Source organism: Pseudonaja textilis, chromosome 4 (assembly GCF_049901715.1).
Source record: "Pseudonaja textilis isolate UNSWEBS1 chromosome 4, rPseTex1.2, whole genome shotgun sequence".
NCBI classification, from domain to species: domain Eukaryota; kingdom Metazoa; phylum Chordata; class Lepidosauria; order Squamata; family Elapidae; genus Pseudonaja; species Pseudonaja textilis.
Genome location: NC_141993.1, coordinates 1,938,894 through 1,959,854, shown reverse-complemented (window position 1 = coordinate 1,959,854; position 20,961 = coordinate 1,938,894). Strand labels below are relative to the sequence as shown.

General features: G+C 37.4%; 1 protein-coding gene across 28 annotated transcripts in view; it reads left to right on the top strand.

The window, feature by feature from the left end:
* SORBS1 (sorbin and SH3 domain containing 1) overlaps positions 1-20,961 on the top strand; it is a 100,965-nt gene that overhangs the window by 62,024 nt on the left and 17,980 nt on the right. For 18 of the 28 annotated variants that reach the window (XM_087932119.1, XM_087932110.1, XM_087932112.1 and 15 more), the window contains 7 exons: positions 84-213; positions 1,358-1,472; positions 4,919-5,002; positions 9,682-9,747; positions 11,071-11,172; positions 16,371-16,420; positions 19,172-19,329. In XM_087932119.1, the coding sequence (XP_087788245.1) occupies positions 84-213; positions 1,358-1,472; positions 4,919-5,002; positions 9,682-9,747; positions 11,071-11,172; positions 16,371-16,420; positions 19,172-19,329 (705 nt within the window). The remainder of the gene's footprint in view (positions 1-83; positions 214-1,357; positions 1,473-4,918; positions 5,003-9,681; positions 9,748-11,070; positions 11,173-16,370; positions 16,421-19,171; positions 19,330-20,961) is intronic. The other 10 variants (XM_087932120.1, XM_087932116.1, XM_087932106.1 and 7 more) reach the window with 3 other exon arrangements.

Sequence of the window (20,961 nt, the reverse complement as noted above, 5' to 3'; positions counted from 1 at the left end):
ACCCAGAATGCAACAAACCTTCATGTTTGGAATATTGGTGCCTTTGTTCTCCTACAAACACATCTGACTTTGTCCCTTTGCAGTAACAGCACAAACTTCAGTGCCCCGCTCCAAGTGTGAGAATTATACCATCAACACAGACAAGATAATGAAGAGATCGGCCACCTTGCCATTGCCCGCTCGTTCTTCATCTTTTAAATCGAACTCTGAGAGGTAATCACCGATGAGAACAGTTGAAGGAGTAGCTCAGGGTAATGTAACTAGCAGCAAACCAACAAACCAACAAGTTAAGGTGCTGCTCTAGAAACTAGGAGACAATGATTTCTAGTCCTGGCTTGGACATGAAAGCTGGCTGGGTGACTTTGGATAGTCACTCTCTTAGCTCAACCCCCCCCCTCCCCACAGGGCTATTGTTGTGGGGAAAATAGGAGAAAAGAGTATTATGTATGTTCACTGCCTTGAGTTTCTTATAAAGTAGTACGAGCAGAATTAAAAAAATGAAATGAAAAATAATAAGAGCAGAATTAAAAAATAAAATGAAAAATAATAAACTAAATTGAAAACTAGGTTTTCTATATCATTCACAAAGCAATCTTTACTAAGCACGTAAATTTTAGATAGAATTTGTATCCAAGTAAGCGTATTTTGGGGTTCATCTTGTGTTCTGTTTGCTATGGCAAAGCGATTTCTTACAATTTTATACACTGTCATCTTATCTCATCCCCAATTACTGACGTAGCCAAGAACAATCTTTGAATATTCCATCGCTCAAAAAGTGTCATCCTTCTCTTGACCCAAGATTTCTCATGTAGAAAATCTAAGGTGCCTTGGGGATGACCCTAGGTATGATGCAATGGGCTCATTTTAAATAAGTGGTGTCTCAAAGGTCATTTAGCTAAAATAGGAATTGGCTGAACTGAGGTTCCAAACTTTGCCAATTACTTTGGTGCGTGTGTATGTGCATGCATGTCTTTCTTCCCGGGGAATAGGAGAAGCATTTATTTGAACAGGGACTCATTTGCTTTTTATAATGAAAAAGAAGAACAAACCTACAGTACAAATAATAAGCCTTACAGTGTTCTTCAGTAGAAGGCATGTATATGAAGCAGGGTTTGTCAGAGAGTAGAAATGAGAATGAAAAAGAAATTACAAATTAAAGACATTGGTAATACTTTGGTTTGTGGTTTTGTAGCATTTGTAATAAACAGAATTATGGTTTGGAGAATTAGTGAAAAAAAATCATTCCGTGAACAAATTAAATTGGATGAAGCTTTCTCTATTTTCCTTTTCGGCTTCTAAAGAAAATGTTAATCGCTGTGACCTGAAAAGTTGCACTTTATTTTTCTTTTCTTTAAAGGAATGATTGGGAGCCTCCAGACAAAAAAATAGACTCGAGGAAGCACTGGGCTGAACCTAAAAGCATTTATGAATATCGTCCAGGGATGTCCTCAGTTCTGGACAACGAAACATTGGTAATGGTAATTTGATTTTACTTTTATGTGCATATTTTCCATTGTGCTCTGTGGATTTGGTTCCTGCCTGAAATAGTATCTCCTGAAAGCCTGCAGAGAAACTGGCCAAGAGGTCGTGGTTTTAGAGTAGAGAGGCCTAATTTGAGGAATTGTGTGGAGGTTCTCCTCTTGGGAGCAACTGGAGAAGCCATGTTCCTATGTGGAGATTACAGATTGAGGGGCAATGCTTGATAGGCCTTCATGGGACTGATTGCCTTCCACTGTATTCTGAAAGAGTAGTAAGATAGCCCTGCTGCACTCATCTCTTATTGAGTCACTACTCCATCACAACTGGCAGGAGCAGGAAGAAAGAAGAGGGAGAGGCAGTTTGCACACTGACAGGCAGGAACCAGCCCTCAACCAGCCCCTTTCCTATTGGGAGAAAGACTTGTGCTCCTTGGGTTACAAGGTAAATTATCTGTAAATATTATTACCATTCAGATCATGAAAATACTGCTGTTTCTCTATTCTCCATACCCTGTGAATAAAGGAAGACGATTTCCTCTCTTTTGTGCCAGCTTTTTTGCTGCAGGACCTCAATCTACAAATAAACTATCCAGTTTTTCCTAAATGGCTGGTGGAAGGGAAAGGATGATATGCCACCCCCCTTTCTCCTCTGGCTACAGCAGTTAAACTACTGGGAAGAAAACATGATTTTCTCTCTCACTGTTCATCTTCATATAAAATGGAGAATGTTTTCTCTCCTTTTCTCTTAGCATTTTACAAGAGACATTACAAAATATGCACCTCTTGAAAAGATTAGTACAGGTTCTATTTCCTAGAGCTACATACAGCGTGATAGAAGAGAAGGAGGAGTCAACTCAGTTTAAGATGGGCTGTTAATAAGCCAGTCCTTGAGTCTTGTATGATGTTTCTACATGCCACAGTTTCTAAATGTGAGCTACTTTTAAAGAACAAGATCATTCAGAAGTTTGTGCAATCGATAAACAAATCTCAGGTTCAAATTCTGTGAAAAAGCTCTACCAGAAAGTTGGTGGTTTTAAACAATTCTATAAAAAAGCTCGGCTGTATTTTAAAACATGAGTTAAAAAACTGTGATTTACATTATTCCCCCTGCAATGTGACCATTAGACTAGTTTCCTTAGTTGACTGTAATTTGATGACCAAGAGGAATTTTTTAAAAAATGGAATGGTTAAGTTAGATACAGTATATATACGTATAATTAGATACAGTAAATACACACACACACATACACACACACACACACACACACACACAATATCACTATGATCCAGTGACAGTGACTGAGCTGTCAAGATCAAATTTGCCACGTATCTTTCCCTCTCTGTTTTTATTGGCTAACCTTAATACATTGAGGGAATGCTGTGGACATAATAACACTGATTTCAGTTAAGCATTTGGCAAAATTCCCTGTTGAATCTGAACTAGCAAGCTAGTTAAATGTGACCTAGATAGCATGACAATTTTGAATCCAGATTTCCTTTAAAATGTTTCTTATTAAAGTGGAGGAGGTGGATACTCAAGCCTTTAAATTTTGAGTGACTATTTTCAACATATATTTTACCTGGATAACAACATGGAGAGAATACTTAACAAATTACCATGCAGAACAAATTTGAACAGGACTGCTAGAAGGCAAAACTACATTCAAAATGATCTTTTGAATTGTTTCTTAGGAATTTAAATATAACATAATTAAATTTAACAAACAAATGTGAAGCATTTTTCTAAGGAAAAAAAACTGTAAGAAAATATCCAGGAATAGAATTAGGTGTAGCTAGCTTGGTAGTAGTACTTGTAAAGAGCATCTTGGAATTGTAATTGATAATCAGATTAATATGAGTGTGACATGGAAACAAAAGACATTTGCAAACCTGGGGCTGTATTAGCACCACTCTATGTATTCTGGGTTGATTGCACTATATCTTATATACCAAGACTGTGTCTTAAGAACTGTTGCACATATTCTTTGTTTCTTGTACAGTGATTCTAAGAACTGCATGTCATTAATTTGATATTTTTTCCTTAACATGGAAAACAATAGCAAAACATGACTCCTTCTCTTAACTGTTATATTGAAAACATGACTCCTTAACTGTTATATTGTTCCTGGTACATCCTGTTCTTAGATATACCATTCTTAATTGTTATTTGTATTCCTTAACCCTCAATCATGCATGAAATGTTGGCAATTTCTTAGAGTAGAAGCTTTCCACTCTCTTTTTTTAAGCAAATCATCTGTTTCCCTTAGCAACTTCACCATTAACACATCTACTGTCTAAATATTGCCTGTTTGGTATGGAGCAAGATTTCTCAACCATGGCAACTTGAATTCCTTTATATGGTGTAAAGCAGAGGTGGGGAATTATGGCTCCTTTATGACTTGTGAACTTCAACTCCCAGAGTTCCTGAGCCAGCATGGTCATAAAAGTGGTAAAAGGCCATAGTTCCCCACCCCTGGTGTAGAGTTTTATCTTTTCATGTGCTATTTTTGAGACAGGCCTTCTCACTTACCCTATGTGCTGTTAAAGATGCCATACTCTATATAAATAAAGTAATACGTTGCAGTGAGAATGGAGTAAAAATGAATCATATTCAGAGAATGATATTATCCAACAGCTGAGGAAATAGAAATCTTGACTATTTCAGGTAAAGTGCTTTGGAAATTAGAGGTGGAATTTTAGATTTTGTTCACGTGTTGTATTAATAGAAGGACATTTTGATTCATCCACTCTTTATTACTGTTGACAATTCATAATCTTCCCCTATGGATTTTTGTTTTTGCTTAGTGAATTTGTACTACTAGAATTCTAGTAGTTATTTAACTTGAAATGTACATTGAAGTTAGAAATAATAAATGGTAAATAATCAAGGAGAGAAACAGCCAAGAACTAAGGAGAAATTTCTTGATAGTTAGAACAATTAATTAGTGGAACAACTTGCCTCCAGGAGTTGAGTGTGTTCCATCACTGGAGGTTTTTAAGAAAAGATTGGACAACCATTTGTCTGAAATGTTATAAGTCTTCCTGTCTGAGCAGTGGGTTGGACTAGAAGGTCTAAGGAACCTCTAAGGTCCCTTCCAACTCTGATATCTCTTATTGCTTTATTGCTTTTCCTGTTTTAGAAAAATAACACAAATATAATATGGGAAGATTATTTCGTTAGGAAATACCTTTCTTTAATGACAACAATGCACTCCCATTTTGGATTACTTAGAAATGAGTGTAACTAAACCTATTCCCAGTGAAGTACAAATAAGATTGCAAATTGTTCCTCAAAATTATGGGTGTGACCTTCCAGTTTGATAACTAGGAAACTATTGAAAAAAAAATTACAGAATGTGGCATCTTTAACAGTCTTCCTAGCATTTTTTGCATAATATTGTCCTTCTCTTTCTTCCATTCTTATCTTACCAACTCTTTAGCCTCGGGATATAAGCCCAGAAGAGATAGATTTAAAGAATGAGCCTTGGTATAAATTCTTTTCGGAATTGGAGTTTGGGAAACCGGTAAGTTGATAGTCCCAAGCATTAATAAATACGATTTTGTTATGGATCACTGTCTTTTCCGTCTTCACTATATGCATAATGAAACAAAAATTAAGTCATCCTGGTTTAGCCAATTTAATTATTCTGAAAAAAGAGCTACTATAACATAAGCTGTAGTGTATGTTATTTATCTTTTGGGAAAATCATGTAGGCCAGATTTTGAAAATCAGACTGAAGGAATATCAGCAAATTTGTAACTATAAGATACTATGGATGTTTTCTACAGGTCTTCTAGAATTATATTTCAAGCTGTAATTTGATTCTACAACCATGGGGAGTAAATTCGTTTATCTTGTTTTTCCTACTCATATGCTTTTGTTTTTGCTAACAAGTAGGGAGGGAGAATATCAGAAAATATTCTCATTTTGAAGTTCTCATTTTTATCTTGTATTGAATGAAATTGTTGGTTATAGAAGGCCTTATACTGTATGAGAGGACTGTATGGATTTTATTTGGGATCTATATTTCAAAGGAAAATGTACCAATTAAAGGTTTCTTCCAAAAGGCAGCTCAATAATAGAAAAAAATATTTGGTGAAATTTAGTTGTTGACTTACTGCCTTTCTTTTCTGAAGCTGAAGGCAGTGAACACAGAGCTGGGCTAAGGCAGTGGTTGTCCCAAAGCCATCCAGTCCAATCTGGGCTTAATGCTTCCTTTAGCTAATATCTTATTTAGTTTTATAAAGTGGCAATTTTTTGTCAAAAGAACAACACAAGAAAATGTATACAGTGTTCTGTATAAATCAGACTGGGAGGCTTAGTTAGTTCGTACTGATTCCTTGACCAAATGGTTTGGTTCCTTTACTTGCTGTTCGCTCTTATTTGTGAAATTGGTATTGGGCAATGCATGGATAAGACTTTCAAGTAAGGCAAGGGTTTGTTATTTTACCTTCCTTAATTGACATCTATTTTTATGGACCGGTCTGAGCAATAACATGGAGGAGGATCAGATATCCCTTGAAGGTGAGGCTCTTCCCAAGAAGACTTATGATCCTCAGGACTCTCAATGACATTCCCTCAAAGAAGAAACTTTTAATAAGCAAATGTTCTCTAGATATCCTACTGGCTTATTTTTAAGTAAATGTAAATGAAATGAAACCAGATTTGTAATTTGTTTTGTCCAGAATCCACTTGATACTTTTGAAGAATGGTGAAATTGAATTTTCAATCGGGGAAAAAAACCCATCACTGATATAAGAGGGAAATTATGTCAGATTACTCACTATGATGAATGCAAGGCAAAAGGCTTGAACATAAACTGCTGAGCCAAATTATAGCTAACAGCATTCCTTGAAGTACCTCATTCCCCAGCTCCATCATCAGCCCTGGCACATGGCATCAGTATTGCTTTTTGAAAAGGGTAATAATCAGATTGATTTCAACAGCCACAAGTAGGTAGCTTTTTGAAGAACAGAAAGCTAGAACTTAGCAAACAGAGAACATTGTATACAGCAGAAAGATGGAAGTTGCAACCAAATATTGAAAAGCTAGGTTTAACAAGTGCTAATCTAGTATTTATTAGAGTTGTGGACAACAAGGAAACCAGTAACTTTATTGCCCTTTCATCAATTCTTTTGTTCAAAGTCAGTACCATTGCAAAACCCCCCAAAGCTTCACTTGCTTTCTCAGATTTTACTTCTTCATAAGAAGTATAACAGTCTCAGAGTCATATAATTGGAGAGGACCCTTTGGTCTAATCTACTGCCTGTTGTAGCAATTGAAAGTAGAGCATCCCAAGCAAAGACCGGTATATATCCAGCCATTACTGCAACAAACCTAGCAAATGAAAGTTCAGATAACTCAGAAGCATTTTCTGCTATTCAACTTCTACAATCTGCACTCTTAAGATTAAAAACTGGATTTTTTTCTACGTGACCTTATTTTAGGTATTTGAAGAATGCTGTCATATCCAGTTTTTTCTCCTCTAAACATACCCAGTTCTCATAGTTCATCTTGCACAATTGAGTTTTCTGTTCTCTGATCCTCTTTATTATCTTTGGTAACGTCTCCAAATTCTTTTTAAAAAGTGAGGCCCGGAAGTAGACACATCATTCCTAGTGGTTTCTGACAGATGTAGAACAGAACCTTTTTTTTCCCACTTTAAGGCTTAAGGACGATAAAGGCCAGAAAAGAGTAAGGTTGAGAACCACTCCAGCATCAAAAAATCTAAGTAAACTTTGCAGGAGGTAAGCAGTACAGAGTACAGTCAGGAAAGTGCAAGGAGATGGGAGTCCAAGGCTGGAGTTAAGTTGAGGCTTGAAATATTTTTGTAGCAGTGAAATGCTCCTTAGTGAACGCCTTATATATACAATAGCATGAAGGGGCATATCTTAGTCCCAGCTGTGAGTCTTAATGTGGATAAGTCCACAGATAACCACCTCCTCTCCAGCCCTTTCAGTCCATGTGTTGCTGTGCAAAAATATCACCGATGTTACTGAAAGATACCTGCCAAGTTGCAGTTTCTCTTTATCGTTTCAAGCACCGGTATAAACAGAGTAGTTTTCTTCCCTATATGTAAAATTATGTACTGCTGTGCAGAAAGCTCGCCAGGATCCTGTCGTTCAAGTAACAAAGTAATAGTATTTGGATATTTTAACTGACTGTAACTGAATTAGCCTACATAAGAACACCTGTTGTTTAGGAAAGCCAAATTATAAGATGAACTGGCCCCCTGTGTAAGACCCTTTCTTAACCTCCTAGAAGAAACTGGGTAGAACATCATATTTCATAAATAATTTATAAAAATTCTTGTCATTGTATACACCACCAGGAAAATCCGAGGACAGGTTGAAAGTGCAGAACTCTAGATTGAGACTGATGGAAATGTTATTATTTTAATGAGTTTAAATCTCTTAAGTCTGAATGAATTGCGTCAAAAAACAATGAAGGAGCCTGTTGATTTTACCCTTTCAAACTCTGGAGAATTCGGTACAGTGCCAAATGCCTGAAGGATGACACATATTGTCCCTGTCTTCTAAAGAGGCAAGGGACAACCCAGGGAACTGCCCACCGCTGCATTTGAAATACTTACTTTTCATTTGGTTGTATTTGAGTTTTTAATATATGTTACTGACCCATAGTGACTGTTGCCAGATGGGCAACCATATAAATTGAATGAAAGAAAAGTAAATAAACGAATTGGAGAACAAAAAACTTCAAACATTCCTATTTATTAATTCTGTCCAAAAGAATATTTGTTTACACCAATGTAAACTGTGGGAAAAGCTTTGTTAATATAATTAAGAAGTAGAAAATAGATTTGTATAAAATTATCCAAAATTGTTACAAACAAACATAAGATTTTTACAGTAGTATTATAACAGTAGATTGTACAGACTTCAGTAAGTATTAGAACTATTCGTCAAAAAATTTAATGGTGGCAATGGATGAGATTTGGTAAAGCTTATGGAGAAAAGATTCAACTTTCAAATAAAATGACAGACAACCCAAGATTTGATTATTCAGAGGATTTCAAAACCAATTCTATAAAATACTTCCACAAGAAATAATGCGCGCGCAAAGTGTAAAATCACCGAACCAGTAGTTACACCGGTCGGATCCCACCCCTGAACAAGGGAGAAAAGAACAAGTGCTGAAAGCTATCTCCAGCTTTTCCAAATATCCATGGTAAATTATAGATATAGATTTGTAGTAGTAAATATTCATTTTTTGAAAAAAAAACCAGGCTTTTAGAGAATCCAGTGCTAATTCACTGTGTAATAACTAACCATTATTAGAATTTTTAAGCACGTTATTGTTTGAAAAGTAATAAAATGGTATTTTAAATATGATATGATGATTTGATGATTGTTTGAGTAGCTACCAACTAACCTGGATACTTTTGATTGGAGTTTTTTGAGCAATTATTCAATGAATAAGCTACATATTTGCAAGATTTGTTTCTTGATTCAATTTAAAAGATTTCTGCACAATATTTTTTAAAGTCCTTATGAGAGAGGAAGTTGGGACAAATACTTTTTGATATTTGATAAATCCTCTTCATATTCAAGAATTGATATAGACAAACTCCTGAGGATCACACTAGAACAAACAGGACTAAGGGCACTATGATCTCTCCTGTATAATTATAGTCTTCTCTTAAGCCTTCCTAATATTACAAGTCAGAAACTTTTAACCCTAATGTCTCTGGAATCTTGAAAATAAGGTCATGACGTCTCATCCATCTCGAAATGAAATGCTTTGAATCATAGAAAATATTGTGTAAGGTACAATAGATAAACTATTGGTGAAGAATATGTAAGAATGGAACTATACTGTACATTGTACAATTATACATCATATAAATATACTTGTTTGCTTTTCTTTTGGGAAAAAGAATTATCTTTTTGAAATGATTACCAAACTGTATTTGACAAACTACTGTCCCTACAAGGATCGTAGAGATTTGTAGTAGTTATAAAGCTGTTGATTCAAGCAAACCAGGACAAGCTCCACAGTTTCCCTTCCTATAATCTGTGGTTGTTCTAGAGCAGGTTTACTTCCTCTTTCTTTTCACTTTTTATTTCTGATGTTGACACAATTTCCCCCAATATACTCTTTCTGCACTAGTTGAGTTTCCATATTCTCTGTGATGTCTTTCTTTATCTTCATTTCCTCATTTCCTCCTCTGCTTTCCATCAGCCTCCAAAAAAGATATGGGATTATACTCCTGGAGATTGCTCTATCCTTACTAGAGAGGATAGAAAGGTAATTTGAATATATAATGTATTCAATATAGTTGTGTGTGTATATATTAGAGCTTATCTTTCATCTGTAGCAGTGCTTGAATTGGAGTGATTTGAATTTAATTGAATATATATATATATATATATAGAGAGAGAGAGAGATATGTATATGGACATAGATATATATGTTTTCTTAAGGTTTTGCGGGTACTTATATGTATGGTATTCAGCTTTGTTCGGGTATTTTCCCACGTCATTATAGTTGTGCTTTTAAAGTTGTAGCAACGTTTCGGCAGAATCTCATCTGCCATCATCAGGCTTCTGTATTGAAGACATACATACACAGACGAACACAATACAGAAGCCTGATGATGGCAGATGAGATTCTGCCGAAACGTTGCTACAACTTTAAAAGCACAACTATAATGACATGGGAAAATATCCGAACAAAGCTGAATACCATACATGTAAGTACCCGCGAAAACTTAAGAAAATATACATACATACATACATACATACATACATATATATATGGCGATGTTTCGGCGAGGTCCCACTCGCCATCCTCAGGCTGGTGCTTTTGGCTTCGTGTCAGTGCAAGCAGTGTGTGATTGGAGCTGCCGTCTCTCTATAAATACTGGTAGGGGGGTGGGGGTGTGCTGGGCTGGTTGGCTGTGCTGCTGCCTCTTGATTGGGTGATGGAGTTGATGTTGGTATAATGGGCTGTGTGATGGTTTTGTTGTGGAGATATCCTGGATCTTGTGCTTTAATCTCCACAACAAAACTCACAAGGCCATCACACAGCTCACTATACCAACATCAACTCCATCAACCAATCAGGAGGCAGCAGCACAGCCAACCAGCCCAGCACACCAGCCCCCCCTACCAGTATTTATAGAGAGACGGCAGCTCCGATCACACACTGCTTGCACTGGTATGAAGCCGAAAACACCAGCCTGAGGATGGCGAGTGGGACCTCGCCGAAACGTCGCCAAGATAGTCTTAATCTTACATGGGAAAAGACCCGAACACACCCAGACCTACATACCTGTACCCGTGAAAATCTACGAATATATATATATATTCCAAAATATTGTAATCTTTGCTACATCAGAGCATCTTTTATTTTTGTGATATGTAGTTATTTTTTCTAGTATGAATGCATTTTAAATTTATTTTCTAATAAAAATTAGGAGAAAATTGATCTTGAAAATTTCAGCAGTGAACCTTCTAAGCGTAATAGAATACGTAGAAAGTATTCAAATGTTGTCATGTGTATGGCATAGTTTCTTATTAAAAGTGTCACTCAATTCTTCAGCCTTTCTTCCTTTTCCTTTTTAACCAGGTTGATCCAGGAAAAAACCACTGCCTCTATCATACTGAATTAGATGCAGATATAGATAAAATGGAGAAGCTTTATCAAGCCCCAGATCAAAAGCAACTGAAGGTATCTCACGCTGCTTGTTTTCTAAACTTTATAGTGGAGATGGATATCACCTGTTCTTATAAGCAATAGTATGCTAACCATTCCCCAATTAACAGTAATCGGTGGTCGCATGTAGTAGTCATGTTCAGATACAATCCTAAACTATGTCCAGATCATATTGTACATTCTCTTCTTTCCTTGCCATTTTCTGTTTGGTGATGGTTGTTGTTGTGAACAACCAGAGAACAGGGCAACATGAGGCAGAGGAAGGCTAATAGCAGATAGAAGTAAAATTCAGAAATTCTGGATTTAAGAATAAGGAAACCCAGTTTTCAATATGTACTGTACATTTCTCTACTATAAGAGAAATCAGAGTCTGCCCAAGGAAATAATAAGGTTAAGGATTCCTACTTTGCTTTCAGCTGTGTCTGAATATAAGGACATCTGTATTAATTTGCAAGAGGGATGATTACTTCCTGACAATGTCTGTGACATGGAAACCTGCCTCCAATCTGAAGGGCCTTTTTGCCCCTTCATTTTTCTAATGAGGAAAACCTATAAAATCTGCAAGATGACTGGCACTGCTGTTTGTATGTCAGGAGATTCCTAGCTCCACTTTGGCAGTTGGGACAATCTGTTGTCCATTGAAAGGAAATATCCCCATTTCTCATCACCTCCTGTGCCCCATTGAATCTTTCCATTTTCACATGAGACAAAAGGTTGATGGAAGGGCTGTAATGAGCCCTAGGGGCTTCTGTGTCCATTGTTTGAATCTGACCTTCCTTTCCTTTCTGATTTAATATATGCCACAATGAACACATTCATTCAGGAATCTTTTGAATAGAAGTTTGTTACTTCCTTATTCATTCATAATTTCTGTGCTTTAAGTGTAATATGACCATTCTGCTGATCCTGTAAAATAGTGACTTTTAGATGCATGTTTACTTTTTTTCAAGTCAGTCTTCCCCAATTAGCATCTCAGAAGCTATTTTGTTTTTATATACTGCTAGACAAATATAGAGAGATAATATTGCCAAGTTGTTTTTATTTCCAGCTTGCAGAAGTTCAGTTTAGTTTGAATACCTAAACTCTGTATTTGATTAATTTTAAACGTATTTATTTAAACAAATAGCTGACCTCAAATATTTGATTGAACTTATCCTTGTCTTTTTGTTTTGTGTAAATATTTAAAGCAGATTCTAACAGTAAATGATGAAGGGTATAAAACATTACTCTATATGTTAAGAACAGATGAAGTCCACAATAGAAACATTATCAGTATAATAATATTGAACAATTAACCATTAAAAGCTTGGCAGTAGAGAATCATTTTTGACATCTCTAGGGAAGGGAGGAATTTCTCCAGCTCCAGAGATTGACAACTTGTAGATAATTTATGAAGGGCCTCTCCTGCTGGGTTTCTTTTGGAAAAGGGAGAGAGTCCTAAGGATAGTGTGGCCCTGGGCTGTTTAGACCAGGGATCTCCAACCTTGGTCCCTTTAAGACGTGTGCAAAGCTGGCTGAGGAACTCTGGGAGTTGAAGGCCACAAGTCTTTAAAATGGCCAAGGTTGGAGACCCCTGGTTTAGACCATTAAGATCAGCATCGGGGTATTTTATTATTTGGATTGTAACATGCTGAGAGTTTCCTGATTGTAAGTAGGAAAAAATATTCAGACGAATCAATAAATACAGTCTTAAACTGTGCTTGGTGGCAGTGCAGAGAGACAAACTATCTAGAAAAGCATCTGGGTGGTTTAGATCTATGTGGATCTAAACAAGCTGCATTTTCAAATCACTGGCTCCCGTGAACTGAATATTAAATCCAGCACACGTCCTGTGTCATGTGTGGAGCCAGATACAGCCGTGTTTGTGTTGTGACAAGCATGAAATATAGAATTGCTTTTGACTGGGCAGTAAATTCTAAAATTCCCCAGAACAAGAACGCTAAAGTGGTGGAGGGCCAGTGCAGTGATAATACCCTTAAATGACTTGCCACCACTTGATTAGCAAATGCTCATTAAAGGAGGACTCAATAAAGATGGATTTCCTGTAGATTATAGCCATACTATTTCCTCATTTTTCAAAGGTAGGAGATAGAATTTTCTCTCTAGAAATCGTTTCTCTTATTAATGCGAGTAAGCTGTCCCAAAGTGGTATAAACCAGTGGTTCTCAACCTTTTCTTGACTACAAACCCCTTTTAAATACCTGTTGTGGCCATGGGCCATGGCTATGGACCACCAGGACACAACTCAAGATTTAAAGCACATCAAATATTTATTTCAATGTTCTTACAAATTTCCTTCAAATTTGGAGAGAACAGGAAGTGAGTTAATCTGTTAATACAGATGGACCTATAATATCTCTATTGCAATGATTCCATACACATTTTTTAAAGAGTATCAACATTCTTTTTGGTCAGATGGCCCATTTTAGGGTATTTTGATGTGCTAATTCTGAATTCAATTTTTACACTAACATTTGATGAAAAGTTTTTACAATTCTGCTCACCTTCCCCCCTTGTTTATCTGTGTTCAGTCACCATATATTTTTGTTTATGGATCTTTTCTTTTCTCCTTGAAGACTTAAGTTCAGCCTATTTAAGTGGGTGAAGATATCTGAGAGATATGCCAGTTTGACTAATCAGGGAAAAACCTGTCGAATGATTGCTTCTCCATTAGGAATAATCTTATCTCTCAGTTCTCAAAAGCACGACAAAACTTTACTTTGTGATAGGTAACGAACATCATAGTGTAGCTGAAGTTGCTGATGTTCACTGTCCATATCTTCATAAAGCTGTTCAAATAGTCTTGAATTCAGCAATCTGCTTCTTTAAAATTGACAATTTTGACTGATTCGTTAAAGGCCTTCTTTAGTTTTGGGGGGATCTTTTTAACAACTATGGCTCTTCTATGTTTGCAACAATAATACCAAATGAGGCCCTCACTGCATTTTCTTTGTAACAACTAGTTTCAATCTTTTCTTGACCATTTTGTTACTTTTCCAGACCACAGATTCCCTGCTTTGGAAAAAAAAAAGTTCTTTGTGGCATCTGCCTTATGTTTTGTATCTAGATGGCTTCACAATTTTGATGGTTTCATAGCCTCGTTGGACAGCGGAATGGGAGGAGTCGATGCCGCTAGCTTGGGGCAGCCTTCACGCCACCGTCAAGTCACCTCTGCTAACTCGGTGCTGCCATTTCTTCGCAGGACATCACAAAACCAGAAAGTTGCTGTGGGAATAAATCACCGCGGGCGCCGAATAGAGAACTGAAAGAGCAAGCGGATAAGTGAGCTGTCAGACAGTGGTAGCAGTGGTGATGGGCCGGGGCGGGGCGAGTGAGTGGCCTGTCAGAGGGCAGAGGTAGTAGGTTGATTTGGTCCCAAGCTCCAAACTGGCAGTTGGCTGCAGCAGGGGTTGAGGTAGAGGGCAGGGAGTCAAGCGGCAGGCAGGGGCTTCCTGTTTGGACACCCCACCCCCGGCTGTTGCCTCCGAGCCTTGAGCTGCGCCTCTCTACAAGGTTGTTTTTCTTTAAAGCCCCATGGCTCTGCCAGTGTTTTCCCTAAAGTGCAGAGGAGGCTCTGCAAGTTTTTTTTTTTTTTTAAGGCACAGGGCTTTAAAAAACTTTGTAGAGCAGGCCTGTCAAACTCCTGGTCTGTGGGCCCTCACTCACGCTGGGTTTAGCAAAGGGGAAAAAGTCCTGATATGTGATATGACGCTGCCATGACGACATGAGTTTGACAACTCTGTTGTAGAGGCTCAGCACTTTAGAAAAAAAAAACCAGCAGCACCTCAGCACTATAGAAAAAAAAACTTGGCAGAGCCCCGTGGCTTAAAAAAAAACCTTTTAGAGGTTTTTTTTTTAAAGGCCTCAGGGTTGTAAGCACTTTAGGAGGAAAAAAAACCTTGCAGCACTTGCAGCACTTTGTAGAGTGGCGCAGCCAACCTACCACCGCCCTCTGATAGCCCACTCGGTTGCCCTTTCACCCGGCCTCCATCCAGAGACCCGCACCGTTGCCCCCTGACAGCCAGCTCACCCGCTTGCTCGTCCGGCGCTCCATTCAGCACCCGCAGTGAGTTACCTCGCAGTGACTTTCCTGTGCTGAGATGTCTTGCGAAGAAATGATGGCACCATCATTGGCAGAGGTGACTTGGCGGTGGCAAGAAGGCTGCCCCCTGCTGGCCGCCCTGAGCTAGTGGCATCCAGTCATCACAGACCTATTGGACAATACCATGTAACACAACACACATAGTGATAGTTGCTTGTCCTCCTGACCTGTACATGTGAAGACAGTTGACAGATATTCCTTGCTATAACGGTGATACTTTATAAAATGACTGGAAGCCTCACTTTGCTTTGAACAGGATGCAGGCTCATTCATCCTCAGTCCCTTTACGTTTCAAATTCAGCCACCCTGAGGCTAAGCCGAAGTGTGCGGTCATGAAACCCACTGCAGCAATATCGAGAAACCACCTTCGTGAACGATAACCAAATGGTTAGCAGAACTTGAAGACGATTACAAAACTGGTCCAAATGCTCACTCACAGTGTCGGTGACTGGCTTGGCTTTCTCTGCCCCGTGGTCTCTGCTAGTCTGTGTGACAGCAAGAAATGCGACATGCTCTTTGCCATTCAGCATTGTTCTCACGCACATTCTCAGCGTGTGCAGAAATACCAAACGCAGCAACTGTCATAGCTGATTTATACCTCTGATCGTTTTTAACTGGGGCAATAGGTTAAAAAAGCCAAGTTTTACAAAACAAGCATCAAAAACTAAGATTTTGTTCTACTTCCCATTCTGTTTTGCCTTCGTTTGTTTATTTGTTCATTCAGATTTTACTGCAAAAAATCGGAACAATTTTTCATGGACCCTCTGTGATCACATTATAGTCCCCAAGGGTCCGCAGACCACAGATTGAGAACCACTGGTATAAACAATAATTTGTTTTATTTACCTTTAGGGTTTTAGTAAAACATTCACAGGCAAAAGAGTAAACTTTATGTCTACAGTATGGATGCTATGAATTTTCTCTGATGAGGGAAATCCAGATTATTAGCTATTTCACAACCTGGCATAAGATCTGATAATAAAAAAAACAACTGACCTCTAGATAGAGGTTACTAATATATTGTCTTCTGCTTTAACATAAAGTAACTGCTATATGTTTTAACATTTAACTTTAACATTTAGTAACTGCTTCTTTGTCTGGATTCTTGCAGAATGCAGCAAGCTCTCCACCACTGGAAACCCTTTCAGAGCATATGTCTCCGTAAGTTTTGAAATATCTCTTTGATGCTTCAGTTCATGTTTTGGAGTGTTGGAAATACACCTCTAGGGTCTCACGGGGTTATTCATGGTATACTAGGATAGCAATTGCATGGGTCCTTTCCTTAAATTTGTGGGATGCAATGGAAATGGTTCATCCACGTAGCTTAAAGTTTAATATGAACAAAAGGCATTGAAAGTATTAATTGAAAAATTTAGAATAAAAGGTTTAGGGTTGATCTTTTTTTAAAAAAAAAAACTTCTTTGGACTCAGATGAGCAACACAAAGGATACTGCTCAGATAAGCAATGCCTGTTTAGCCTCGAAAGAAACAAGGAGATGAGATAGAAACTTAAGATTGACCTGCCTTAATTCTCTTGAGTATAAGGTGAGGGAAAGGGAAGAGAGATTCTTCCAGGCTTTGAAGATTTTGTTATTATACCCTATTATTGTGAAGTAGCGTTTCAGTGGTCCTTATGGTGTCTTTTTCCTGACCTGGACTACCTTAAAGGACTGGCATGAGTTTCAAGGCTTGCACTTTACTCTGAAGTGTACCCGCCCTACAAATTATATTGTCCTTTCTGTATTCATACATCTAGGTCTTCCTATCTGTTCTCCATGCGCTTGTAGAGATAGTCTGAAAATCTTGGGTTATATACGTTGACTTCTTATTCGCTTCATATGCAATGTATTATTTCCTGTTCTGGTCTGCGTACTTGATATTGCAGTATTTTTAAAATAATTTTTATGAAAGATGTATTCAACAGAATACAAACAGTACAGATTTTAAATTGAAGAGAAAAAGAATAGGGAAAAGTAATAAAAAAGTGAAAAAGAAATACAGAAATAGAAATAAAAAAGGAACGTGGCTTCCAGTGAACAGCAGTTATAGCTACATTCACATTATACCCTCTCTTTCTAAGGTTATACCACAATTTCCTTCTTTCCCCTTCTATCCTTTCTAATCATCAAACCCATAAATCACCAGTTCATTCTTTTTTCAGTGTATAATCCATAAGAGGTTTCCAGTCACTAATTAACTATAGTCATAGAACATAGAATAATAGCTTTAGAAAATACCTTGGAGGTCTTCTCGTCCGTTACTCGAGCAGGCAACCCTACAAAGCCAGGTCAAATGGCTGTCCGGTCTCTTCTTGAAACCTTCCATGATGGAGCACCACAACTTCAGGAGGTAAGCTGTTCAGTTGATTAATTGTTTTCACTGTCAGGAAATTTCTCCTTAGTTCTAGGGTGGGTTTCTCTTTAATGATCTTCCACCCATTATTTTTTGTCCTGCCCTGAGTTGGTTTGGAGAGTAGGTCTACCCTCTCTTCTCTGTGGTAGTCCTTCAAGTATTGGAAGACTGCTATCCCCTTGCCCTCCTCTTCATTAGACTAGACATTCCCTCAATTGTTCGTCAGGCTAAATCATATGAAGGATGGTTAAGGAACTAGGTATGTTTATAGCCTAATGAAGAGAAAGCAGAAACTCATCAGACGGAGATCCAACATGGAAATGAATTTCCTGACAGAAAGACCAATTAATCAGTGGACCAGTGTAGAGTTGTAATTGCAGAAATGTTCCAATCTCAAATGGCAAACTTCAGATAAAGAATGTTTCCAAGCAAATACAACTCAGGTAAACAAAGTCACTAATCTAAAGGAGGATTAGAGAGAGGAAGTAAACATATGTTAGACTTTAACTAGAGATAATTAATTACTGTGCTAAACAGTAACGAAAGTTAAGCAGTAACCAAAGTTAACCAGTGATGGAGGATAACTAAAAATGTGTATAAATGCAAGACTAGACTCCAATAAAGATCATCATGATTCAGTTGTTCATGATCCAACAACTCGACTGCCTCGTCATTACAACAGACCAGCTTGCCTCATGGAGTTTTGGGAGTTCCCATCACCGTGGTTAGGGGGTTGGACTAGAAGACCTCCATAAATTTATGAACTATTGTGGTGAATACTTGAGCTAAACTCAAGTTAAAGAAAAGGTCCCTTCCAGCCCTATGATTCTATCATTCAGAAGGATCTTAAATGTGTCTTGCTGAGATGCTACTTCTACAAAATTATTTGCCTCTCAGCGCCTTCGTTTCTCTGAATCAGCATTCCTTATGTCTGTTTTATGGCTGACCTAGCACTTTGTTTCCTTTGAAAAAGCAGAGGGGTTAATTAGACTTGTTGGACAGAGTTCAGATACTCAGTGGAAAGAGACAAAGATAGAGAGAGCCAGATCTTTTGTATTGGTAAATCGAGAGCAGTGAAGGAAGAGTGTAGGAAGAGGGAGTCAGCCTAAGTCAGAGAAATTTCCTGTCCCAAAATATACTTCACTCATTGCAAGGTTCTGAAAATATCTGACATTAGAAGATTAATATTAAATTTTATCAAAAAATAACTCACTCTAACAAAATAGTTAATTTTTATTTTCATATTTTAAATGGCAAAAAGTGGATATTATAATATTTGAATTTAGTGAGGATCTGAGTTAAACTTTTAGAAAGCATTTCATTTGATGAAGACAAACCTTATTCCACTCTTTTTTCTTTCTTGTGGTGAATCAAATCATATGCCTCATAATAGGCTTGCCATGGATTGCATATTTTTGTGCAATTCCTGAAATTAATCTGATGTGGTGCCTTTAGCAGTTTTCTTGGGATACTAGAATATTGTCAGCATGTGTCCAGATGTTTTGCTTAATAATTTGCTGTTAGTTGCTGAGAAAATATGTCTTCCCTCTTATATACCAGCTACCGTCCTGTAAAAAGAGAGTTGGAAACAGAATTTGGACATTCCACAGGGCTGGGAAATGAAAGACAGATTTATAAAAGTGTTTTGGAAGGAGGAGATATCCCATTGCAAGGGTTGAGTGGCTTGAAGCGTCCATCCAGTTCAGCATCCACAAAAGGTAAAGTAAACATTGTTGTGATCAAACTATGAAGAATAAATGTATAACATAGTATTGCACTTACACAAGATTCCACATGCCATAATTTAAAGAAAAGCCTGAATGTTCTTGTATCTAACAGCAGCTTCCATAAAAAAGGGGTGATGAGATCACAGACTTTGGCTCATTATCGTATGAACCCTTAATATTGTGATCATGATCACATTGTCATTAACTTAGTATGTGTTAGATAAATCATTTCTCTTCCTTGGTTTGGTGTCACAGCATTTGTCTTTGACTTCTGTGATTGGAAATATAGCAATCAAAAATTCAGCTTCTTCAGAAGGACCAGAAGCAATAGAACTGGAAGAAGAATTCCACTCTGTGTTTTAAAAAATAGCCTCTGTTCAGAAATCCAAGTGTATGAAGTTAAATCTCTATGTCCAGAATAATTCAGAGTATTGAAAGAACATCTTGGTGGTTTGCCAAACTATTACAAAGTTTATCAAATACATTCACAAGATTATATGAAGTGCTGGGTGCTGGGTAACAGCTAATGTTACCTCCATTTTGAAGAGGAGGAAGAAGAGAATTTGGGAACTACAGAGTGGGGATATTTTGAGCAGATCCTAAAGTGACTGATCTGTAAATACTTTGGAAACAGTGTGAATATTACCAGATGTTGATAATTGTTTTGTCAAAACAATTTTTGCCAAGCCAATTTTATTCATTTTTAAAAGAATGACTTCTATGATACGTTTATGGGACAATTTGAGGCATTGAGGGGTTTGCTTCAGCAAACCATTTGACAAAATTCCCATGTCATTACTTGTTAACAAGCTACTTCATTCTGTCTTGGATGGCAAGACAATTAAGTGGGTGCAGAGCTGGTACAGGTATTCTGAGTTCCCATCCATCATTTTTCACCTAGTTCTAGAAGCAAGTGGATCATCACAAGATTTGTCCCTGGCCTTTTGCTCTTCTGTGTTTTATAAGTGAGTTGGATTGGATGAGAAGCTGTCAGGGACGCTTAGCAGATTATAGATCACATAACTGAGTGAGATAGTTAATGTCTTGGAAATCAAAATTCAAAATGAAGATAAAATTCATTATTCTTCGACTGAAAAAAATATGAAATTTAAGAGTTTTTTATTATAGGAACAAATTGTGTGTTTTTAAAATTATATATGTATTCTGTTGCCACCCATTTAATAGATTCTAAATGAATGGCTTGGAGTTATAACCAATGCTTGTTGAAATAGTAGTTGATTACCAATTAACTGTTCATAAGGTCAGAATGCTGATAAAATTGGAGCAGTTTTAATTACACATTCCACTTAATGAAGTTTACAGAAAGGTAAGAGGGAAATGTCTACATTGCTCACATCCCATTTTCTATTCCATCTATTTTGTGGTGGGGAAAGCACTCACGCTACTATAATACTATTACTAAATTTGCAGATGATACAACAGTGGTGGAGCTCATCTCCAGGTATGGTGATGAGTCTGCCTACTGAGATGAGGTGGACCGGTTGCTTTAATGGTGTGGAGACAATAACTTGGTCCTTAACACCAATAAGACCAAGCAGCTTATAGTGGACTATAGAAGAAACAGATCAGACATCCAACCCTTGCTTATCAATGAAGACCGAG